Here is a 25,867-nt window from a genome sequence, read left to right as displayed (position 1 = left end):
AAGTCAACACAAGGTTTTCAACATGACTGCTGCAGAAAAAGCTTTCAACCAGTCCGAAAAGATCCTGTTCTGTTACCAGACTGAGAATCCCCCCACATCTCTTTCTAAGTCAAGAGGGTCTCAATAAGTAGATGCTTTTTGTACAAACTTTAGAGCGGTACCGAGGCAGCGCAGCCACCTCGGCCTGCTCCTCCTTCTCCTCAGCCATTGCCACCGACTCAGCGCCGCGCCGACTGAATCTTTCTTACATTGCTGGTGGAAATGTGAAGTGGCTCAGACGCCTTGGAAAAGTTCAGCAGTTTACTTTAGATTTGACTGTGGCACGACTCAGCAGTTCTGCTCTTACGTGTTTACCCAAGAGAAATGAAACACTTTCAGTGAGACTCAGATACAAAATCATAGAAATGGAAAAGAGGTTTATAGTTGTCAATGGCTGAGGATGGACTGAGGAGAAAGAGGGAAGCAGCTATGTCTGTCTAAACGTAACACGAGAATCCTCAGTGATAAAAATGTCCTATGTCTTGGCCAAATAAATGTCAATATCCTTGTTGTGATACAGTACTATAGTCTTGCAAGATGTTACCAATAGAAGATAGCTGGTAGAGTATCCACACATTTGTGACCATGTATTGGTTGAGTGAATATTTATGTACTGGGGAAAGGGCACATGGGATCTTTCTATATCATTTCTTACAAATGCTTATGAATCTACAATGATCTCAAAGAAATTTAGTTTAAAAATTAAAAAAATAAAAATTAAAACAATTTAGTTAAAGAATGTAAGGTGGCCTGTAACATACAAAGTACAAGTAAATATTGACAGGAATGTTTAGGAATGTGTCCATTATATCAAAGAAGCATAGATATAACAGGAAGTTATCAAGTGTAGCTAATCATTATTTATGCCAATGGAGAAAAATGTCCATCAAAGCATGATCTTTGTTGTGGATCTAAGGATAATGTATATGTGGCTTTGGAGGGCATCAGCTTTATATAGAAATACATAACTTCTCGCAGATTTACCTTGCTAGGAAGGTTTGGTGGGAGGGGCGTGCCCCACCCGCACTTTTTCTTTTTTTGGTACCGGGGATCAAACTCGGGACCTTGCACTTGTGAGGCAGGCGGCGGCACCACTGAGCTAAATCCCCGGGTCCCCACTTTTAGCATCTTTTGTTTCCAGGATGATCTTTTAAAGCAGAAGGTTATAAAACAAACTCCTGTTTACATTTATTAATTTTATCTCATCTTTTCCTATATATTTTTATTAGTGCAACTTAATTTTATAAAATATTGAGTTTCACTGTTCCATTTTCATACATACATATAACATCACCCTCCTTCACATCCCTGTCCTCCCTCTCCCTGATTCCCTTCCTCTTGTCTAATAGTTTCCTTTCTACTTTCACATTGGTGTTTTTTTTTTAAACAAATTCTTGACTGTGCAAGTTTGTCTCACTGGTGGAAATTATTCAATAAGTAGTTAAAGACTAAGGGAAATGAAATAATTTGTCTTTAATATTGAAGGAAGGGGAAGGATAACATGATGAAGTAAAAGTGACTACATGAACTAAAAAATACTTTTCCATTTCCTAAACCCAAACCACAGAGATGGTGTTGGGCAGTGATTTCTGTTGGTGACAGATGTTTAATAACAAAGGTGGAATCTTTTGTATTGTTTCTAATAAAACTAGTGCTGACCTTGCATAGAATCTTTTGGGTAATCCAGAAGGCATTCAATTCACAGGAAGCCACAATGCTAAATACTGTAAGATACAGATGGGAGATGAACCCTATTTCCTTATGAAAGAGGCATGTCCAGGCACTTGTGATTAGGTATTGTTTGACTGAATATTTCTGTCCAGGTTAGTCATGCCACTGAAGGTTTAGCAATCCCTCATCTAGACCATGTTCTCAACTTTGGCTGTGTTTTATAGAATACTGACCATATGTAAAGTGTGAAACTTTCATGCTGCCATTCTCTGCTGAAATTCACTACCAACCAATCACGTGATCAACATTCTAACTCATATTTCTTAATTCCAATGACTTTACTACTTCCCAGATGAGTTCTAGTTTTCCATTCACAAGTTTTAGTTTTTGCTGCTCATTTGGAAAGTTCTGAAGCGTTAGTACAGCTATTTGTCTTTGTCGGTAGGTATGATTCACAATAACATTGCATGTTTATGCTGTGAGCCTAGGCTGTTATCACTAAGGATCTGCCCATCGATCAATAATTCATGTTGAATCACTTGAGGGGACAGATCTAACATTGCTTTCTAGAAGAGCCGGACCAAGTGCATCATACACTAATGGTTTTGAGGAAGGAATACAGATGCATTGGCTTGAGTGGCTAAAATTAGGTCCACATAAAAGGGGTACTCGAGGGCCGGGGATTTAGCTCAGTGGTTCCGCCACCTGCGTAGCAAGCACAAGGTCCCGAGTTCAATCCCCAGTACCAAAAAAAAAAAAAAAGATGTGTCACAAAAGGGGTACTCGAAGATGGTTAATTTTCATTCTAGGTACTTAATTTACTTGGTGCTTTTTGGTTAAGATATACAGTATATGCAGATATCTGTTTTTATTGTTAATTGTTTTTGAGACAAGGTCTCACTATGTATGTAGTTCAGACTGACCTTGAAGTCACTATCTAGCCCAGGATGACCTCAAACTCAGTGATCCTCCTACCTCAGTCTTCTGAGTACTGGGATTACAGATGTGTCCCAGCATGCTTGGCTATTGTTAATTAATTAATTTTTATGATCACCTTAAGAAAATAAACTTTCTATCTAGAAGCCACTAGGGATATGGCAGTTAGGATTTAAATCACTGAAGGATATAGCCTCTAAACTCACTGTTTTATATTGTAGTCTTCATCCAAGATTAAATCTCACAGGGTATAATGTGTGGCAATATATCTACATGGATGGCACACGTTTAAATTGCTATTGGTTTTTCTAGAATCAAATAATTGCTGAGTTGTTATTAACAGATTTGAAAAAGGAATGGTTATGAAGTGGAATGATTAATGGCTAATTGTAGTGTGTCTCCCCCTCCTCTCAATTTAATAGATCTAGAAAACCATATCTTCAAAAAGATTATTTGTCTGACAGGGGTGAATGAACAAAAATGCTGAATTTACTTTTTAATACCATGAGAGACAAGTCAGAGATGTATTTATGAAGGTCAAGTCTCATGGGGAGCTTCCCTAGTTAGAGAGGATAGGTCTGTGGGATTGGGGTTTGGGAGTGCCAAGTGCTGGCTTCTTTTAGGGAAGCCTTCTCGGATCATCCCTTCTTGGTCTTTGAAGCCCAGGGTCTTGTTCTCAGTGTTATGCATATTGACTAGATTCCCTTAGGACAACCAGAGATGGTCTCTTGGGGACAGTACTACTTTCCTTAAATTCCTAAAAGACATGTTTTAACTAGAATAAGCACCTACTAATTGATTGTGGAGAGCATCATTTCCTGAATGTTGGAATGCTTTCATCTTCAACCTAGCATTCTTCTGTCCTGAAGTATCTGAAATCCTAACCAGGGGATTTCTGAGTATGTAATGAGACTAAAGCAAAGAAATAGAATGGTGTGTCAGCCAGGGATATGAGTTGCAAGCAACAGAAACTGTCTTCTGATTTAAGAGAAGGGAGAGGAGAGAGAAGAGAATGAGGAGGAGGAGGAGAAGGAGGAGGAGGAGGAGGGAAAGAAGTTTGTGAGAGAATATCAGGAATCTGAGGGAGCCAGGAGAACCAGGCACAAAGGGAGATGCTAAGTCAAAATCACTGATAAAATCACATCTTGTAAAGGGTATACTGACCATTTCTGCCATTGCAGGTGGCCTAGACACTGGGCTTTGCAGTGACTCTGAAGACAGTGCTGCCCAGAAGGAAGTGGGCTGGATCCCCATCTGCTGTTTACTTGACTGAGTTTCAATAAATAAGGTAAATAAAATAAAATAAGTATAATTCCCAGAGTTAGGTATGGCTAAATGTAAGAGACACTCATAGTGTCTTTAAATATGCCTGATATTTACTTCTCTGTCATGTATTAGTCTGAAGGTAGGCAGCCAAGGGATATTAGGGCAGCTGTGTGGACACTAAGAAGCTACATTCTTGCTCTGTCCTGGTTTGCTGGTAATATCCCCCACCCTGCCCCCCAAAAAGAAAAAAAGCTCTGATTTGCATCATTTGCCAATTCTCATGTTATAAATATTACAAGTATGGCTGATTTCAATTTACTGACAGTTTAACCACCACGTTACAAAGCTCCTGAATATTTAGCAATCAGCTTCACCGGTCCTTTTGATAGAATTTTCCCCTCCTTCCTTGTGGTGCTGGAGTGGGGAAAGGCATTTGGGGATTATTCTACACTGAAGTTAAATTGATGTTGCATTTAGTTTAGTCAGTGTCATTTGTGTGGGTTAACTTTCATATACATGTAAGTTGTTGATAGACCTCCTGGTTTAGGAGTAGCTTCCAGGAATACTCCTATCTCATATGCTACTTTACCTGGCGTTGTAACCTGAATGTACAGGACCAGAAGTCATATTGTGATATGAAAGTGTTCTACAGGCACTGGCCCCCAAACTATGTCTGTAGTTGTCTTACTATGTTCACGCTGCTATAACAAAGTACCATAAACTGTTATGGTGGCTTACAAACAATTGTTATGGTGGCTTGTAAAGAACATAAATTTATTTTTCACAGTTCTTGAGGCTGGGAACTACAAGACTCCAGGTGCCAGCAGATTCAGAGTCTGGTGAGGGTCTGCTTTCTGGTTCATAGAAGCCACTTTCTTGCGGTGTCATCACATGGTAGAAATAGCAAGGAGACTATTTCAGAAGGACACTAATCTCATTCATAAGCCCCTCCCCCTCAACCTAATCACCTTCCATAGGCTCCACCTCCTAATACCACCATATGGGTGATTAGTTTTCAACATATGAATTTTGGGAGGACAAGCTTTCAGACCATAGCAGTAATGAAAAAGAAATAAGATTTGAAATGCTTAGTTTTAAGCTTCCATGATGAAAATAAGACAGGTAAAATTGGTATGGAAGAGTTGGTTCTTACCGATGCTTAGCCAAAATGGTTCCCTTCTGTTAGGAATAAACTTAATAATAAAACTATAAAACTTCTAACAATTTTAAAGGGAAATGTAGACATAAATCTGTACTAGTACTTTAAACAGTGTGTCAAAGTATGAATTACTATGTGTTATGTATCACAATATATCAATCATATCCTAACATCATATTAAATGAATTATAAAGCGGAAAAAATTTCCAAGCAATCAGAAATGTTACATCTATTTGGAAAAAGATAAAATAAGGTGCATATATTGCATGCACTGTACAAGAATCAAATGTCCTTTTTGCTTTTCATAACATTAATATTTTGAAGGGGTCCAGGCAAGATACACTGTAGGTTGTTTTGCACTTTGAATAGGTCTGTAGGTTGTGTGTACTTTGAACATATCTGATTGTTTCTTTATGGTTAGATTCAGGTTAGACATTTTTGCAACCACATAGACAATGTTGTTTCTTTTTCAAGTGTTATCTATCAGGAGACATAAGAGGTCAGATTGCTGCATATTGGTGATGTTACTTTTTAGTCATTTGGTTAAGGTAATGCATATATCTTTAAGTAGGGGCATACATATATATATTATATACTCATACAGCGACTGTGTTCACACTCTAAGAGGCAAAGTATTGGGCAAAAGTCCCAGCGCACACCAGGAGGCAGTCGCTTTCCCGGGCTCCTGGCCTGCCGGGTCCAACCACGCCCACATGCTGCCCGTCTGCGCCTCTTTTCCTAGAAAATCATCTCTCAGAAACAGAGAACCCCTATTCTCACGCTTCCAAATCTTTTCTCAGTAGCGTGCGTGCGCCTGCGCAGTGTCTCTGCGAAGCTCCTTTTCAGCGCCCGACCGCCTCTTTCTCCTGCTCTCCACGGGCTTCTCCTCAATTCCAGTTTTTCCCTAAGGGGTCATCATCACAGGGCGCCAAACGCGCGCCCGCGGGAAGGCCGGGGGCGGGGCGCAGTGCGGCACGGCACGTCAGTGGCCTTCCGGGCGGAAGTCCGCAGCCTCCCGAGCCGCTGATTGGCTTTCGGGCTGGCGCCTATCTCGGCCCCCGCGCCAGTTTCGGGCTTGTTGGCGCGGAATCGGGAGACTCCGAGACCATGGCTCCCGTGCACGGCGACGACTGTAAGCTTGGGACTAGCGGTGAGGGACAACTCCGCGCTTAGGGCACTAGTTTGGGAGTGTGGGTGATTGCAGGTGTTGGGGGGGCGGTCTCTTTTATTTCTTCCGAGGGAGGTGCTTGTCTGGCTTGCTCCGCCGGCCGGTCTGGGTATGGACCCTGCGGGGGTCGGAAGCGGTTTCCAGGCCGGGGAGTTCACTCTTGGCAAACTCGCATCACCCACTGCAACAGTTTTTTGTTTGAAAAGCTCCCTCACCTCTGCCTCAGAGTCTCCCTGACCATTTTTATTTCCTTTGGTGAGTCGCATCCACGTGCTAGGCACAACTTCATCCCGACTGGTCCCAGTGGGGTACTGTCTTAACTGGAAGAATTTCTCTGCTCCCACCTCAAGTGTCTACTTGAGTGCTAGGAGAGACCATAATAGCATCTCCCTTTCTAGGAACTCCCAGGAAAATTGCTGCATATTGTAACTGAGCAGGAAAGCAAGCTCTTAAGTGTTGTCACCAGATACAAATGGGTTTCTACTTTATGTATTAACAATTTTTTCCTTTCAGATACTTCTGTGGAAAGTTCTTTAAGTGGTGCATAGAAATAGTGTTCAAGTCTAGCCAATTTTGGTGAAGTTTCTAAAAAAAAAAAAAGCATCTGTGCAGCAGTATTTCAGATGCCCTGTATATCACTCAGTTTGGCAGTGGTAAATCTTTTCTTTCCAAAAATAGAATACAAGAATGCAAATGGGTTTGTCTGATTTCTGATTTTTGAACAGCGTTCAACTAAAATGTGACTTAACTTCAGTGAACTTCTAACTTAAAATCAGATGCTTCACTTTCTTGGCCCAAGCGTCACATCTCCTGTCACTCAAATACATCACCATTAATGCTTCCTAATCAGCTTCCTTTGCATTCACCTAGTTGTAAATCACAGATTTCCATTTGTTCTTTAGCCTTTCGTTTTTAAAGACAATTTATTTTGGAGAGTCGACTGGCCTGGATTTCAAATGGGATGTAGGATGTGAGTACTCGAACAGTCTTTGCAGCCCTCTATCAGTGATTTGCCACTAAGCCCTTTCTTCATCCTAAAACTGTACGCCATCTGAACATCAAGAAATCACTCTCTGGAGGATACTGTGCAATCTTGAGACCCCTCTTAAGTCATGGTGTTGATTAAGTAGTTGCTGGGAATTGTGACTGGAATTTTTCCTTTAGAGCAGACTGAAAGATTGTTACCTGAAGGACTGCTGCAGGCTGGTGTCTCTGTCTGCTTTGGGGGAGGGTGGAGGTACTCTAGATGGTAATTTTGAACCAAATGTTTAAGTTTTGTAACTGGATTTTCTTTTCATGCTTATATTTTTTAGCTAACTTACATGAAGCATTGGAGACATATTCCAAAAAAAAGAAAACCTAGGCTTTGTATTTCTTAAGTATTAGAAGGTGGAACACCGTGACAATGGCTGTGAAAAGTTGAAAACTATAGATAGCTGTAACTATGTATGAAAAGAGATGGGAGATCTCATTGTACTCAAAAAATGGGTACAGCGGTTCATTCAGCAAAAATATTTATTATGTGTCTCCCAGGCATAAGCATTCTGCCAGGCTTTGGCAGTGTGATGATGGGTGGACTGGACATGGTTTCTGTCTTCATGGAGTTGGGATGGCAAGCATCCAGTTGTATGTGGTGCTATATTGAGTCTTCCCTGAGGAAACCATTTTGCTTTATTTTTGCTTTCTGAAGCTACACTGTTCTTCAGCTAGCTGTGGTGTATGTGAGGTATATATGTGTGTGTGTGTTTGACTACCCTGTATCTATACTGACAAACATTAAATTATTTTCTTCTATATTTCTAAGTGCAAAGTAAGATAGCCACCCTCCTTTAATCCTTACACCTTTATGAAACAGACACAGTTACCTCATTTCATGGGTAAGGACCTTGCATTAGCCAGAGTCCCTTTATTGTAAGCTACAGGAACCAACCCTAGCTGATTTGAAAAGAAAAGGAATTTATTCGAATACTGTGTTGTTTGCAGAAACCCAGGAGAACTGGAAAGCCAACCTGGGAGCTGGTTAGTGAGAAACAGTGATTAAAATTGTGCACAGAACTGGGCCATTGAGGTCATTGCCAACCATGACCAAGAATTTGGTGCTATAGCTTATACAGTCCAACATTGCTTGGCACTATTGACCTACATTCTCAATCTGTTGCTGCTTCTAGAATCTTCTTTAAGTCCATATCCTCCTCCTTGGGACATTAGCCTCTGACTTAAAGTCTGAGCAGGTGTTTCTAATTGGTAGAGCCTATTTACACCCCTATGCCAGTGGTGGCAAACCTATGGCATGTGTGCCACAGCTGGCTGTTTGTTATCATTGGAAGCTCTAAAAGGTTCACCATCACTGGCCTATGCCGTAGCTGCAAGGGTATCTGGAAAAAAACACCTGACTTTCTTTAGCTTCTGTAGTCGGGCATAGGCTCTGTGAAATGTCAGGCCTTGTAGGGGGGAATTTCACAAACAGTGTTGATGCTAGGCAGATTAAAACAGACAGTTGTCCACTGCTTAACTTGTGTTAACTAGTGATCTCATGTCACCCACTAAATGGCAGAACTGGGATGTGCTGCTTCTCCTTAATCTCTTGATTCTCCTACCCAATCTACACTGTCATGTCACATTACACTCTCATGTCACATTACCTTCTGCACTGACTTCTTCCTCTCAGTTTCTGAGTACACCTTAAATTTCCATCCCTTTCTAATTTGGCTCATGCGTCTTCCTCTGCTTATGCCACTTTTTAACCACACTGTCTGATGGTGTAGTAATTTTACTCCTCTTTCTAGCCCTATATTGGAAACTTCCCCTGTGAAACGCTTCCTGATTCCCCAGGCAAAATTAATGGCTCTCTCCTCTGCTCGTACTGTGTTCTTACTTCTTCTGTGGTACCATATTTATGGTACGGTGGTAGTGTCAGGTCCTTTTGCTTTACTTGACTGAGCCCTTTGAGGACAGGCAGCTCTGTCTTACTTAATAATTGTACTCCAACCCTGTGTTGTGGAAGTGTTGCCTGTGGAGTAAGCCCATTTAAAGACCTATAGATTTTGTCAGGTATTAAGGAAGTCTTGAAGAGAACAAAGTGAGGCTAGCTTTTCACTCTTACTAGTCATGTTTGATAACCTCTGAGACCTTCTCATGTTAGGTAGGGCTGCTCAAGATTTTTAAAATCATTTGAATTACACCCAAGATTTTGTGACTGTCATCGTGAAGTACCTGGATTCTTTAATTTTTACTTAATGCCTTTCTGAAAAAGGATTTGAAATCAGACAATAGACTGAGATGTTATAGAGATTTCATTTCCAGAAAGCTGTAAAAAGATTTCTAATTACATTCCACCTTTAAGATACAGTTGTCAGTGGTTTATTGCTTGCATTTGGTACATACTCTTTAGATTGTATCTTTTATTTCAGCTAAGCACTTGGTCAAACAGCTTAATGTGAATGTTCCAGTGGGGTTAGAGCTTTTAGGGTTCCTCTTGCCAGTATGTCTCCATTCCTGTATCTACTCTTTTAATAAATTAATTAGCACCAAATACAATAATATACTCAACTTCCCAGACATAGATGGCAGTCATGCTGAGCCTAAAGTCATGTCTTGGAGGCAACACCATTGTCTCAACTTGGTTATTCATCAGCTGATACATGAAAGTCTGAATTCTGTAAATGAATTTTTTTCCGTACGTGTGTGGGGTGGTTAGTTTGTAATGACCCAAAGTATGAATACTTCGAAAGTTGAATGAATAAACAGAGGCCCTCTTGGTATTTCAGTAATTTTTGACAAAATGCATTTTAACCTTTGTAATTTTTTACTATTATCCTATAATGACATAACCAACAAAGGCCTTGAAATCAGTGATAGAATCAATACTCAGAGGCACCTTTGTTAAATTTTCTCAGCTCTCACTCTGTTTCTACTCTGAAATTCCAGCTACTTTAACTAAACCTCTGTTAGGATATGTATTACTTTGAAATACTGTTTTAGATCCAGTTGCTACTTATATTCCATAGTAACATTAAGTTCTGTGAGTGCAGGAACACTTTGTGTCCCTTATAGCACCTAGTACTTTGCAAAGAACAGATGATTCTTAAAGCTTTTCAAGTGTTGATTAATAAAATACAAAATGAATAATCCTTTTATGACCCACTAGATTATTTGCAGCCTGTCATTTCTAAAGGGGTGGCTATGGGCTAGCTAATGCCTGATCACCTTTCTCTAAAGTCTCTGTGGGATATCAGTTGAATTTGAGATTTTCCTCTTTTTAGAGAAAATGGATAGCACTGGTTTTAGTTGTTGTAACTGGATCTTAGAAGATTTCCGAAGATCCACAGAATCTGTATATTTCACCATGAGCTTTGTGAATCATTTTACATTATAAGAAAGATTCATTTGTGTAATATTAAGATTGTGTATTATTGGCTAAAAACACTCCTTTGTTTTGATGTAAGATGACTGATAGTTTTGTAACATCTCATGTACATTGGCTTTTTTTTCAGCTGTTTCAGATTCAGGGAGTTTTGTAGCTTCTCGAGCTCGGCGAGAAAAAAAATCAAAGAAAGGACGCCAGGAAGCTCTAGAAAAACTGAAAAAGGCTAAAGCTGGTGAGAAGTATAAATATGAAGTAAGTAACCATTTTTCTTACTTCTTTTTTTCCTTGTGTGTTTCATCAAATTCATAGCCTGCAGGTAGTCTTATGTCCCCTTGTCATCAATTAGAAATATATATTTCAAACTAATATAGTTTCTTAGATTTGGACAAATGAGGGTATGAGGTAGATTTACAGATTATGGAGAGTGCTTGACTCAGAAGTTCCCATAAGGCACTTTACACAAGAGTTTAGAATTCAAAAATGAACTAGCTGTACTGTATGTTTTCCTTATTCAGCATGCTGCATCTGTAGTAAGTCCCGTGGCCTCACTAGGGCATCTTGGATGTGATTTTACTTTACCCTTAAGGTAGTGAGCAGTCTGCACACCTTTTCCTTGAACAGAATTGTTCTTCCTAGTCTCATTTGCAGTGCCTGGGGCAATGGAGAATGGGACCTTCTTTCTGCCATGTCCTGCTTGTAAGATTGAATGAGATGCTCTTTTGGCTGTTTTCTTCTACAACTGTTTACGGCCTGCCAGTAAAAACAGAGTGGCTACTTAGTGCATCACAGTGTGTAGCTTTACCTTCAGCATCTTCTGAGTATCTTAACTGTCAAGGTTAGAAAGTGATTAATAGGTCTACTATCTGGAATATATAAAGAACTTAAAAAAATCAGACCTCCCAAATTTAAAGACCCAATCCAAAAATGGGCATCTGAAATGAACAGACATTTCTCAGACAAAGAAGTAGAAACAGCAAGTAAACATAAGAAAAAATGTTCAGCATCACTGGTCATCTGAGAGATGCAAATGAAAACAATGCTGAGATTCCACCTCACCCCAGAAAGAATGGCTGCTGTCATGAAATCAACCAATAACAAATGCTGGTGGGGCTGTGGGGAAAAGGAATCCTTCTCTCCTGTTGGTGGGAGTGTAGACTGGTGTAACCACTGTGAAAATCAGTATGGAGATACCTCAAAAAGCTAGGATTAGAGGTCCCATTTGGCCCAGCTATTTCCCCGCTGGGTATCTTCCCAAAAGAATTAAAAGCATCATACCACAGTTATATATTCCCACCCATGTTTATAGTGGCACAGTTTGTAATAGCTAAATCTTGGAAACAGCCCTGATGCTCATCAGCTGGTGACTGGATAAAGAAGATGTGTTTTTTTTTTAATATAAAATGGAGTACTACTCAGCCATAAAGAATGAAAAACTAGAGATATTTATAGCTAAATAGATGCACATTGAAGCCATACTCTTAAGTAAAATAAATTGGACACACATGTGTAAATACCAAATAATTTTTCTGGTGTGAGAAACAAAGTGTAAATGAGGATCAAAATGTATAACACAGGCCAGGGATTTAGCTCAGTGGTGTCGCCGCCTGCTGCGCAAGCACAAGGACCCGAGTTTGATCCCCGGTACAAAAAAAAAACAGATTTCTTGCTGGGCATGATGGCACGCGCCTGTAATCCCAGCACTCGGGAGGCTGAAGCAGGAGGATCTCCAAGAGTTCGAGGCCAGCCTGGGCTACATAGTGAGTTCAGGCCCAGCATGAACTACAAAAGGAGACCCTGCCTCAACAAAACAAAACAAAACACAGCTTTCCATGTCAACAAAGACATCTACCATTATTTAGGGAAACAGGGTACTGGCATCTTATTCTACAGATGAACCGAAACTTTAGGATTTTTTTTTTTTTGCATCCTTTCTTTGATTTTTTTTTTTTCTCGCCGAGCTCGAGAAGCTACAAAACTCCCTGAATCTGAAACAGCTGAAAAAAAAGCCAATGTACATGAGATGTTACAAAACTCTCAGTCATCTTACATCAAAACAAAGGAGTGTTTTTAGCTAATAATACACAATCTTAATATTACACAAATGAATCTTTCTTATAATGTAAAATGATTCACAAAGCTCATGGTGAAATATACAGATTCTGTGGATCTTCGGAAATCTTCTAAGATCCAGTTACAACAACTAAAACCAGTGCTATCCATTTTCTCTAAAAAGAGGAAAATCTCAAATTCAACTGATATCCCACAGAGACTTTAGAGAAAGGTGATCAGGCATTAGCTAGCCCATAGCCACCCCTTTAGAAATGACAGGCTGCAAATAATCTAGTGGGTCATAATACAAATATAATCATGTTAATTGGACTGGTTTGTGTTTGACTTGTTAAAGACTTAATTTGGTTGGTTGTGTAATTTCTGTTACCAAATGGTGAAAGGCCAAATCAGTATTTGCTAGTGATTCCTGCAGAGTAGATAAAAAAGGTGTAGAAGTGAAGCCTAGTCCTGTAATTATTACATACTTTGTAGGTGTGGCAGAAATCCATTCAGTTCTGGCCATTGGGCTAAGCTCTGTGTCCAAGTTTTTTCAGCCTTAGCTTTTAAGGTGGAGGTAGTTGTTTTTCCTTGTACCCTACTTGAAAATTGCAGAAAGCCAGGTGTGGTGGTACATGCTTCAGGAGGGAGTTATTCAGGAGCCTGATAGAGGAGGATTACAAGCTCAAGACCACCCTGGGCAACTTGATGAGATGGCAAAAAAAGGAGGGAGAATGGGAATGTAGCTCAGTGGTTGAGTGTCTTAGTACTGACAAAGGAAAACAAAACAAAAGCAGAACTCTTGAGAGAAGGGGAAATTTTAAATGAGGTGTTGTTGATACCTTGCTAACCAGTCATCTGGGAAGTCAGTGATCTGCCCCATGGTAGCTGTAGCAGTGGTATGCATCTCTTCTGTTTATTACTCTAACTGCAGAGGTGGTCTGCTTTATTAATATCAGTAGCTCATGGTGCTTGGACCGTCTGGCAGTCAGGTTGCCAATGTGATTGGTGGACCTGCTGCTCTCTCTGGACTTAGCTTTCAAAGAGCTCGAGATTTAACTCTGTGCAGTTTTAAGTCCTGAGAATGATGGGAGATCAGTGGCAAGGCAAACATTGCTCAGAAACTTTCTTGTTTGCCTATAGAATATAGAATATGTTTGCTTTGCTAATTTCTGGAGGGGAGTGAATAAAGATTTACCTTTTCAATTTCATTTGGTTGGTTGAACAGTTATTAAGAATTATTATTTTTTCATAAAGCATCCTTCAGGTAGTAGAGAAGGAGGGTTGTATGCCTTACAGGTTTGCTAAGAATAGGAGAAACCAGTGTAGAAATTACAAGTGAATAATCCCCAAAGCAGCTAATGAAGAATTGGCTATAATTCAGTTTGTTTTTTATGAAGTAGATGAGTAATTGATGGTATGACAAGTGTATTATGCTAATGGAATCATTTAATATCTTATGTTAACACCCACCTAAAAGGAATACTAAGTTAATTGATGTCTATTTAAGGAAAACCCTGTAGTGGTGTTGAATGTCAGAACTCATGATTTGGTTGCAGCTACTCCATCAGGCTGCCATTCCAGTTTCAGTTTGACAATTTTTTCATCAGAATTGTTTAACACTTTCACTCCATTTAAAGCTTATTCTCAAACTTGTATGTTGGCAGGTCGAGGACTTCACAAGTGTTTATGAAGAAGTTGATGAAGAACGGTATTCAAAGCTGGTTCAGGCACGCCAGGATGATGACTGGATCGTGGATGATGGTATGTGGGAGGAAATTGCCTGCCAGGTACCACGTTAGTTGCTTCTCACTGATTTTGTGTAGTGGAGTTGCTGCTCTGCCTTGGCAGATACAAAGCATTGCTAAGGTCTTACCTTTGGTTTGGATTTTCCTTAGTTATTTGTTTTTGTTTTTTTGGGTTTTTTTTGTACTGAGGATCAAACTCGGGACCTCTCGCTTGTGAGGCAGGCGGCGGCACCACTGAGCTAAATCCCCGGCCCTTTCCTTGGTTATTTGAAGATGAGGAAGCAGAACAACAGGAAATTGATCGGTGCATTTTGGAGAAACTAGGCACATGTCTTAGGATGTAGTATAAATTCTCCAGGAAGCAGCTGTGTAGAAATTGAGAGGATGTTCAAGACCTTGCTTTAACTCCCAGCACCAAAAAAGAAAAGAAAAAAAAAAGGAGTTGGGAATAGCCACATGTCTGTGGGGCCAACACACATCTGGAATTAAGAGATGCAGGTTCAAGTTGTGTCTTTTCCACCCTCCAATTCTGTGACCTTCGACATGTTACTTAATATCAGCAAGCCAGAAGTTTTTCATCTGTAATGTAGAGGTCAGAAAACTATCTGCCTGTGTTGCTATGAGGAATACACAGGTTGTAGGAATGAGGCAACTTGAGCAGTGGAGAGTACTGTTAAAGGCTGGTCCTGCTGTTCTCCTGCCCCTTCTGAAAAGCTTCTTTCCAGAGTCTGCTTTCTTGGGCATGTTAGTACTGACCACAGGAAGACGTAGACTGTGCCTATGACTATATTTCTACTTCTGTAATTGCATTCATCTTTATTGCCAGTTTTTCTTCATAGACTAGGATGACTTTCTGGGCTTGTGGTATTCTTGAGTCTTATTTTTTATTCTTTTGGTAGAGAAAAAAATAAAACAACCTTTTGTGGCAAAGTTTTTGATACCATGGGCCAAATCATTTCCCTAGCTTACATTGGTAGGTATAGTACACTGTATATCCTTTGGTTTTGACTCCACATCTGCTGTGTGGATGCTGTGCCTTGTCTGACACCTGTTTGAACAGGATTCTGCTACACTTAAAAATGGAATAGGCCATTTTTGAGTGGGTATAAAAGTGTTTTTTGGTTATGACTAAAATATTACTGGTTACTTTCAGAAATTTGATTCTAATATTAAATTTTGTCCCTGCAGATGGAACTGGCTATGTGGAAGATGGCCGAGAGATTTTTGATGATGACCTTGATGATGATGCTCTTGACACCAGTGAGAAAGGTATTGTTTTGTTTTCAGGCATATTGTTTGCAATTTAAAGAATTGTCTGAAATTCAAAATGACTTGGGATATCTCCCTGGGAGGGAGAAGGGCCTAGCAGAGTTGTTTTTAGACAGAGAATATGTTCTAATAGAGAAGCATAGTTGTGAAGAAAATTATATGTAAGAAACAAAAATACCACTAGGAAATAGTTTCATGTCTCCATTATCAGAAAAGTTTGGTTTTTTTTAACTCAATTTGAAATATTCAGTCTTGAAGGGCTGCAACAATAAGTGATGTCTTTTAATTCCTACTGAAGTACTTAGAATTTTAGCTCTTTGATAATTGTACAGTACAATAACAAGGTTTAAAACTAGTGTAATCAACTTGCTTTGTTTAATTGAAATTTAAAATGATACGAACGATTGTCAGAATTTCTTAGCTACAATCATTGGCAATTTTTTTTCCGAGTAAACAGGCTGATTTAGTTCTTGTAAAATGAGAATGGAAAATTCTCTTTGGTATTTGTTTTTTTGGTGTAGTTTATTAATTAGTCTTTTCCTACTAAGTGGTAGATCAGGGGTCAGCAAACTGGCCCACTCACTGCTGGTTTTTAAAAAATACTTTATTAAGATATAATTCACACACCATGCAATTCACCCATTTAAAGTATACAATTCACTGGCTTTTAGTATAGTTACAGAATTGTGTAGCTATCACCAGAATTAATTTCAGAATATTCTTGTTACCCCTAAAGAAAATCATACCTATTTTTGTATAGTCCCTGAGCTCATAAAGGTTTTTATATTCCTAAAGGGTGCTTTTCAAGAAAAGAAAAATGTGAAGACGACTATGTAATAGTGTAAGAAAATCATATTTGGCCAGAAAGCCATACATCTGTGCTACCTTGTTCTTTGTTAATTTTTTTTTTTGTAGTGGCTATCGAACTCCGGTCCTTGTGCTTGTGAGGCAGGTGGCGGAACCACTGAGCTAAATCCCCAGCTACCTTGGTCTTTGTTAATGTTTGCAACATTTGTTTCCTCTCCTACTCAAGCACGCACAGAAAATGTTTTTTGGTGAATTTGTTTGAACTTCAGCAGTGACTTCTTAAGAATAAGGACACTCATCTGCTTAATCACAATACCATTACTATGATATTATTTAATATTTATAGTGAAATTTCTCCAGTTGGTTCCATAATGTCCTTTGTAGCTTTTTTTTTTTTTTGGTATCAGGGATCAAACTTCGGACCTTGCGCTTATGAGGTAGGTGCAGCACCACTGAGCTAAATCCCTGGCCCCTTTTCTTTTGTAGCATTTTAAAAAAATGTAAAGTACTTTTTAGATTTATTTATTTATGAGACAGGGTCTTGCTGTGTAGTCCAGGTTGGCCTTGAACTCACTGTGTACCCCAGGCTGGCCTTGAACTCGTGGCAATCCTCCTGCCTCAGCCTCCCAAGTACTGGGATTACAGGTGTGTGCCACCATGCCCGGCTAGTCTTATTTAGTGTAGAATAGTAACTCTTCCTTCCCCATTGCTTCTTTTTGTCTTTTGTGACACTGAAATCTCTAAAGGGACCATGATATTGTTTTGTTGAATGTTCCACAATGTTTCCTCTATTACTGAGTATTGAACCCATGGCCTTCATTCTGAGCTACATCCTCAGCCCTTTTTTATTATTTTATAAAATTTTAAGACAGGGTCTTGCTAAGTTGCCCAGGCTGTGCTCCTGCCTGTGAATTTGTAATCTTCTTACCTCAGCCTCCCAGAGTGCTGGGGTTATAGGTATGGACCACCATTCCTGGCTAAATATTTCTCTTTAAATAAATGTTGTCAGGACTTCTGCAACGTAGATGAAGTTGTGTCCTTCCTATCGATCCTGTCACTGTCGGGCATATAATGCCATTCATTTCATTATTGTTGATAATAAATTTGATCTTTTGGTTAAGATACTGTCAGATTTCTTATAAGGCTGCCTTTTCCCCTTTGTAATTAATGGGTTCTTCATGTTCCTAATTTTATCTGTGTTCACTCTCAGTGAAAATCCTTGTCTTCTAGGATATACACAAGACAATTTTAGAATTATTAAATATCTCTACTGCCTTTTCTAAGTGAAGTTTATAATTTGTTTGCAGTTTTATTTGTTCTTTATATGTATCCCACTAAGGGTGTATGATCAGAATATTATGTTAAATTTAACAGATTCATGTGTTTTTATTCAAATTTTAAGAAATTTGGTTTTAATTTTAGTTTTTGAATATTCTAAAATTTTTATATGATTTAAAAATAAAAATGATATCAAGAGATCGACTCAGACAAATCTTGCCCTCATCCCTATACTTTCTGCCTTGTTTCTACCCATCTCTATAGATAACTATTTTTATTAGTTTCTGGTTTATTCTTCCTATGTTTGCACTTAAAGAAAATAAGCATGTATATTTTTTCCCACGAGATGTTATTTGTTCTCACTAGTTAGAGTATGTGGACCATTTTTCCAATTTCTGCCAACCTATCTAATGTAGAGTCAGTACATGGATATCCTTTGGTAGCAATGCAGCTAATTGTGTACTCCTAGTTTGTGAGTTCATGAAAAAGAGATTGAGTGCATACTGAATAGTTTCTCTGGTGTGAAAAACTAAAAGTGTAAATAAGGATCAAAATGTATAATTGATATTGTGAAATAGGAAGAAAAGGTCTAAAGGAGTAGGGAAGTGGGAGGGGAAGGGGAAAGGAAAGAAGGGAAAAGAAAAAATATGAGAAAAGGAAAAAAATGGAAACAAAGTCTTTGTAAATAGGGAAGGGTGGAGGGGGTGAAGGGAGGGCAGGGGAAGGGGGAAAAAATAAGAACCAAGATACATCATGTAAAGGTACAAAGTCCCAATGATGAGTGTAACTGTACTGTATACCTAAAATGTACCGATAAAGTTAATGGAAAAAAAAAAGAGTGAGTCCAGTTGAGAAGGCCTGCATTAGAGTTATGGCTATGTTGCTAGTTGTATCATCTTGACCCAGTTCCATCATCTGCCTAGATTTTAGTTGGTCAGCTATGAATTAGGAAGTTGGACTGGACAAGGAGCTTCTCAAAGAAAAGGCCCATGTTGCAATCACTGCAGTGCTGATCAGAATAGCAGACACAAACGAAGTATGCATTATTTGTGAAATAAATGAGCCATTGTTGTGTTTCTGTAGTCATGTTATCTCTTCCTGGTAGTGCATTAGTGAAGAGAATGATTTGACATTCTGGAAGACAACTAGTCTTAGAATTTTTTTATTTCATAACTTTGCTACCACCATTCACTTACACATCCTCACTGTTGTAGTGTTCCTCACTAGGAACCTAGTAAAGTCACAAGATCTTAGGAAGGTACGTGAACTTTTGCAATCCACTTTAAAAACTTTTAAGAAGTTTTAGTTTTGTCTAGAAGTAAAAGGTCAACTCTTTATGGTGTGGGTCCAATCCCTGGCATGCTGTTTTCTTTCCTTTTTTTTTTTTTTGGTACAAGGGATTGAACTCGGGACCTTGCGCTTGCGAGGCAGGCGCCGGAACCACTGAGCTAAATCCCCGGCCCAATGCTGTTTTCTTTTAGAGAAAAAGTAAAATAGCAGTCAAGTCCCAACGAAGACAAATCAGTGGGACAACAGAATAAAACAAAACCAATAAATTGTGGAAGGATTTTCCCTTATATGTTTAATGCATATTGTTTATCTTTTGGTCCCTCTATCTAAATTCTACTTATCGATAGTGGTGAGATTACAGCCCCCTCATGAAGCCTTCCTGGCTATTCATACTGCTTTTCATACTCAATCTGAGTTTTGTATTCTAAATATTTTGACCTTTAATTATATTGTTTTCAGACTGCTCCAAATGATCTCAATTATAATATAAGTTTCTCCATGCAATTCTTTTGTCTTACATTTTCCACAAACTTCCTACAAACCTTTTAACAATCTTAGGCACGTGAAAAATACCTTTTCTGTTGTGGTAAAATGCATGTAACCTAGAATTTGCCATTAGTGACATTTAGTACATTGGCAGTGTTTGCAGTCATCACCATTATCCAGTTTCAGAACATTTTCTTCACTCCAAATGGAAACCTCATACTCATTAAGCAGTCGCTTCCTAGTCTTCCTTCTCTCAATGCTTGGCAACCATTGATCTACTTTTTGTCTCTGTAGACTCGCCTATTCTGGATACGTCATATAAATGGAATCATAGAATATGTGACCTTTCGTATATGGTTTCTTTCACTTAGCATAATCTCAAATTTCATTCATATTATAGTGTGTTTCTTTCCTTTTTGACTGAATAATATTTCCATTATGTGGATATGTGTACTGCATTTTGGTTATCCATTCATTAGTGGATGGACATTTAGGTTATTTGTACCTTTTGGTTATTTTGCATAGTGGTACTATGAACATTTGTGTTCAAATTTTTGTTTGAACTTCTATTTTCATTTCTTTGGGGTATATATCCAGGAGTAGAATTGTTATATATTTCTACTTTCCTTCTTACACAGAAGATAATGCATATAGTTTTGTACTGTGCTTTTTTTCACTTAACAAGATATCCTGAAAATCATATTAGTACATAGAGATCTTTTTTATTTATATGTGTTGCTACACAGTATTGCATTGATGGATAGATTATAATTTAAATGATTTCCTTGAATGCACATTTATTTTTAATAATTTGCTATTACCAAAAGTGCCACATCTGGTAATTTTGTGCATGTGGTAATTTCCTCAGGGAAAATTCTTAGAAATGTGATTTCTGGCTCAGAATAAATGCACATAAAGTTTTCTTAGACATTGCCAAGGTCTTCCTAAGTGCTAGCATGTTGTATAACTATGAACAATGTCTGAGTGTTTCCTCAAAGCCTTGCTAACAATATGTTGTCAAGCTTTGAATATTTGCCTTTCTGGTATGTGAGAAGTGGTGTCTCAGTATGGTTTTCATTTGGATTGGTTTTACCCATAAAGTTGAGGGTCTTTTCATAAAACTTAACTGTTTATGTATTTTTTGTTCACTGCTCACTTTTTTGTGATATTAGGGATTGAACCCAGAGCCTTCACAATGAGCTACATCCTCAGCCTTTTTAAACATTTTTATTTTTAGGTGGAGTCTTGCTTAGTCATTTAGTTGTCCTGGCTGGGCACAAATTTGCAGTCCTCTTTCCTCAGCCTCTCACAGTGCTGGGATTACAGTTGTCTGCCACCACGCGTGGCTTCACTTTCCTTTTGAGATGTGCTTTCTTTTTTTAAAAGTTCTTTATAGCGAGGACATATTTATTGGGGAGTTTGATCCTTTATCTGTGTTATACATTGAAAAACTTTTTCCTGTTTTTTCTTCTTTCTGGTGTAATTGATCAGTCTTTTTTCCCACAAGTGGTTTTGAATTATGGTTAGAAAGATTTTGTTTTGTTTGAAATAGGGTCTCACTACATAGTTCAGACTGGTCCTGAACTCATTAAGTACCTCAGGCTGGCCTTCAACTAGAGCCAATCCTCCTGCCTTGGCTTTCTGAGTTGCTGAGATTATAGGCATGCACCTCCACACTCAGCGAAAGATTTTCACTATGCCCAGGTTACAAAGAAATTACCTTTTTTTTTTTTTTTTTTTTTTTTAATAATACCAGGAATTGAACTCAGGGCCTTGTTCTTGTGAGGCAGGAGCTGTGTCGCTGAGCTACATCCCAAGAGGAATGATCTTTTTTTAAAAAGTGGCTTTGTCTTTTTTTAGTACTAAGAATTGAACCTAGGGCCTCACAAATGCTAGGCAAGCACTGTACCCCTGAGCTACATCCCCAGCCCTAGTTTTATTTTTAAAAATTTTATTTTAGTGTTTATACTATTTTACTTCTTTACAAATGCCTAGCCAACACTACTTATTTAAAAGTCCATCTTTCCCCCAAGTGATATAAATTGCCACCTTTTTCTATGCTAAATTACCATAAGTAATGAGTCCTTTTCTAAACTTTATTTTCTATTTCATCTGGTTTATCTATGTTTGCCATTACCACATTATTTTAATTATAAATTCTTGGTTTTCTTGGAGATGGTGATTATTCTAGGATGAATCAGAAAATGAGATTAAAATTGTCAGGGGCCGGGGATTTAGCTCTGTGGTTCTTGTGCCTGCCTCGCAAGCGCAAGGTCCCGAGTTCGATCCCCGGTACCAAAAAAAGAAAGAAATTGTCAGGAAAGTTCATAGGGGATTTCCACATGGCCATAAGAGAAAACATTGCAAAAGTTTTCCTTTGATGAGCAAATGTCTCTGTGATGTTCAGTGTTGAAAATGATGTGTTACAGTGTCCATGTCCTGTTCCTCACAGATCAGGGTGGTATAGTCTCATAGCTGGTAATCCTTTTTCTTTATAGTCAGGTTGTCCTGTCAGATTCAGTATGAAACTAAGGATATGATTTCACGAAGGTTACAAGGCTTATTTCTTCATTCCAGATTATTATCTTTTTCAGTGGGGAAAACAAGAAATCAAACCAACCCTCCTAACTTTAAAAAAGCTTTTTATTCACAGTACCAGTAGCAATTAGTCATACCTAACTCATCTCGATATTTAACTTGTATTTTGTCAGTTTTTGTAATGACATTTGTCTCATATTTTTTCAAATTGAGCTCATTTTAAAGGTTCTTCCCTGTGTAGCTTGTATAAAACATCATATTTTTGTATTATTAATTTTTTTCTTTTCAATTTTTGATATACAGAGATCAAGTGGCTAGCCTTTTAGTTTTCCATTTTGATTTTGGGCCGGTGCATGTTTCTAAATGATTTATATTCCAATAGGAAAAGATGGTAAAACACACAACAAAGACAAGAAGAATGTAAAGAAACTCGCAGTGACAAAACCAAACGATATCAAGTCAATGTTCATTGCTAGTGCTGCAAAGAAAACTGCAGATGTGAGTTTCATAGTTTCCTTATATTTTGTCTTTTCTTACATAAAATGAATTCAATATTTGATTATACAGATAATAGGTGCTCAATACATACTTGAATAGCATTTTCCCAATTTCACTAAGTTGAATTTAGATTTCATGTGAATTTAGACTTCTATTTAGGCACCTAATTTAGGTTAAAACAGGAGAGATAGAAACAAAAATTGGACAGAAAAGATGAACGTTTAATTTCCATGACTAGCAAGAAGATCATGGAATGAGAATGAAAAAGAAGATGAAAGCCCTAAACTTAAAAGTTATATATATATATACACAGATGGTTGTTAAAATTGTATAAATAGTAGATGAGAGCACTCAGTGAGAAATAAAGAGACAAGGACTGACTGGTTAGTTTCTTCCTTTCACAGATGTGTGTGATCTGGGTGAAAATTTAAATGCAAGGCTTTCTCATTTTACTTTATTATTTTCCTTTATTATCTCCAGAAAGCTGTAGATTTGTCCAAGGATGATCTGCTAGGTGACATTCTACAAGATCTGAACACTGAGGTAAGTGAATCTTTGAGACTTGTAAAATACGCAGGGGATGTAGGCTAAAGAAACAATTCAGTAATTATATAAAACTGACTGTTGCTAGAACTAAAAACATTAAGGACAGGGCCGGGGATTTAGCTCAGTGATTCCGCCGCCTGGCTTGCAAGCGCAAGGACCCGAGTTCGATCTCCGGTACCAAAAAAAACCCAAAAACATTAAGGACAGCACCAAAAAGAACCCCACAAAAAATGAAAACAAAACAAAACTTCAGATTAGTTTCTTCTGACCATTTTAGTTTCTAGCTGTTGCAGCTATATGATTATATAGATAGGGCTGTGTGGGTGTGTGTTGGAAGTAGTAAGAATACACCCAGGAGTCAGTTCTGTGAATGCTCACTGCTTGTGTTCAGTTGCTATAATGTATGTTCCTTAAATAGACTGAAGCCTGTCAATCTGCACAATCAGCCGTGAGATCTTCATCTTGAATTCTCAGTGGGAATGAGGGAGGAATCAGTGAGCTACCCCTGATATAACTCAAATAGGCTTAGCTGCACTGTAAATTTGAAATTTGGCCATTTCTCAAAACAACTAAGCTCTTAGAAGTATACTTCTAAGTGACCATTGATTAAAATGACTAACACCGACACTATGTAGTTCTGTCTTGATAGTGTAAAAGTGTAATATTCTGGAAGGGTAAATGAAAGACTTTAAATTTTAAAAAGAAAAAAATTTGTGAGGGGTGGATTCAATATCTTTTGGTTTTCTAGTGATTTCTGTAGTATTGCTATAGTAACTGCAGTACATGAACATAAATCCTATTTGGGGGGGCATGCTTTACTTATTGGGCTTCAGTGAGGAAGAAATATACTTTTCTGTTACGGTAAACCAAATGTGGAGGTAAATGTCTGTCTTACCCTTTCTTTAGACACCTCGAATAACTCCACCGCCTGTAATGTTACGAAAGAAGAAAAGGTCTATTGGAGCTTCACAGAATCCTTTCTCTGTGCACACCCCCAAGGTAAAGTGCATAGAAATCTACTGTCTTGATTTATAGTTTTTCTTTAAATTTATTTTGTTTCTTTTCCGTGTGAGTGAAATGCTTTCGAATTTGTTTTTGATTTTTATTTTAAATCAGGACTGCCATTCAATGTATAGTTTCATGTATTTTAAAAATAGCATGTGCCTGCTTTTTTCATAGTAAATTTTGTAGTAAGTAGTGTGTGTTTATTATAGGTATTACAACTGTGCTAAATGCAATAATTTTCCTCTGGGAAACAAGTATTTTTTTATAAACCTAGGTAACAGTAAAATAATTGAAGCTGTTACATTAATAATACATAAAATATAAATGGGGACTGTCATTATCTCTGGTCAGTGTAGGAGAGTTTCATATTTTTAGTATGCAAGTCTAACTGACTAAACATTTAAAAATGTTTACAGGTAATTCCTTCAGGAAAAACTGCTTCCCCTGCCTCTAGGAAGGAACCTCCATTAACTCCTGTTCCTCCTAAACATGCTCAATTTTCTGGTAAGTCTGATATTGGGCAGAAGCGCAAGTGTTTCAGCAGTTGCTGTCACAAATGGAGAATCTGTGATAGGAGGATGTGGAGGTGTTTTTGAAGGTATTTTGATGACAAGTCTAAGTGTGAAAGATTTTAATTCATAGCAGTACAAGTTAACACAGAATTTGAAGATTAAAGAGAAATGCAAGCATAGTATAGGAAAAGGGATATGCTTGTACTTCAGTGGCGTGTCCGTCTTTGTGCCCCATGACACTGGCATATAACAGGAATGTGTGATGATACCTACAGGAGAGCTGGTGCAGCCAGAATATCCAGAAGACGAGCAGGAGTCAGGGGCAATGGAGTTTGAAGATGGTGACTTTGATGAGCCCATGGAAGCTGAGGAGGTGAACACGGAGCCTATGGCTGCCAAGACTTGGGACCAAGAGAGTGACCCTGCAGAGGGGATGAAGCACAAGGCAGATCCTAGGAAGGGGACCATGTCCTGCTTGTAAGAGCATTTCATGACTTTTCTGGAAAATAGCACTCCAATTATTTTGTTGTTTTGAAAGGTTTTTGAAAATGTGATTTCTACAGGGGAAGTTTTCTCCCAGATGTCTCTTGTTGGGACATTGATCAGGAAGATGATAGCAGTTTCTCAGCACTGGAAGTTCAAGTGGATTCCAATCAACTCCCATTGGTAAAAGGGTCAGATGAGGAACAAGTGTTCCGGTTTTATTGGCTGGATGCTTATGAAGATCAGTACAACCAACCAGGTAATCAATCATACATAAGGTAACCATATGCCTTTATTATGGAGTGGCACCTTTTCCCTTAAATACTTTAGTGATTTTAATTGGGACAGGCTTTGCCCTCTCGTGCATTGTAGGAGAGCAGTACTCATTCCTTGCAAAGTGCATGAGCTACCCTGATTGTGAATAATTTTTAAAAGATGCTTATTCCAAAAATCAGTTATATGTGGTTTTGGAATGCATGTTTGTAGTTCACCATTGATGTATCTCTGAAGTCATAGGAATGCACTTAAAGGGAATCAGTCATTAATTTATCACTCTATTTCAGCAAATTGGACTACCTGCTGTGTGTCAGGTACCAAGGTGGAGTAAACAAGCTGGACAAATTTTCTGACACTGTGATGGAGCTCACATTTCAGTGGAATAGGAGTAGGTAGGGGGAAGTTGGGATTAAGATAAATTTATAAATGATGTAAAGGACTTTTATTGGAGGATGGCTAGAGAAAGCCTATCTTAGGAGA

General features: G+C 38.4%; 1 protein-coding gene across 4 annotated transcripts in view; it reads left to right on the top strand.

The window, feature by feature from the left end:
• The first annotated feature begins 5,934 nt into the window (after positions 1 to 5,934).
• The window catches only part of Pola1 (DNA polymerase alpha 1, catalytic subunit), a 303,336-nt gene continuing 283,403 nt past the window's right edge, over positions 5,935 to 25,867 (top strand). Inside the window, exons 1-10 of one of the 4 annotated variants that reach the window (XM_004872235.3) lie at positions 5,935 to 6,203; positions 10,733 to 10,857; positions 14,319 to 14,415; positions 15,588 to 15,668; positions 22,450 to 22,565; positions 23,046 to 23,108; positions 24,018 to 24,110; positions 24,533 to 24,620; positions 24,904 to 25,105; positions 25,192 to 25,370. In XM_004872235.3, coding sequence (XP_004872292.2) covers positions 6,179 to 6,203; positions 10,733 to 10,857; positions 14,319 to 14,415; positions 15,588 to 15,668; positions 22,450 to 22,565; positions 23,046 to 23,108; positions 24,018 to 24,110; positions 24,533 to 24,620; positions 24,904 to 25,105; positions 25,192 to 25,370 — 1,069 coding nt within the window. In that variant the 5' untranslated portion in view covers positions 5,935 to 6,178. Of the gene's footprint in view, positions 6,222 to 10,732; positions 10,858 to 14,318; positions 14,416 to 15,587; positions 15,669 to 22,449; positions 22,566 to 23,045; positions 23,109 to 24,017; positions 24,111 to 24,532; positions 24,621 to 24,903; positions 25,106 to 25,191; positions 25,371 to 25,867 lie in introns of all 4 variants that reach the window. The other 3 variants (XM_004872234.3, XM_021250181.2, XM_087193611.1) reach the window with 3 other exon arrangements.

Source organism: Heterocephalus glaber, unplaced genomic scaffold (assembly GCF_053883595.1).
Source record: "Heterocephalus glaber isolate CG9 unplaced genomic scaffold, H.glaber_assembly_v1.0 deba00001594, whole genome shotgun sequence".
Lineage (NCBI taxonomy): Eukaryota > Metazoa > Chordata > Mammalia > Rodentia > Bathyergidae > Heterocephalus > Heterocephalus glaber.
This window is presented reverse-complemented; position numbering and strand designations above follow the sequence as displayed.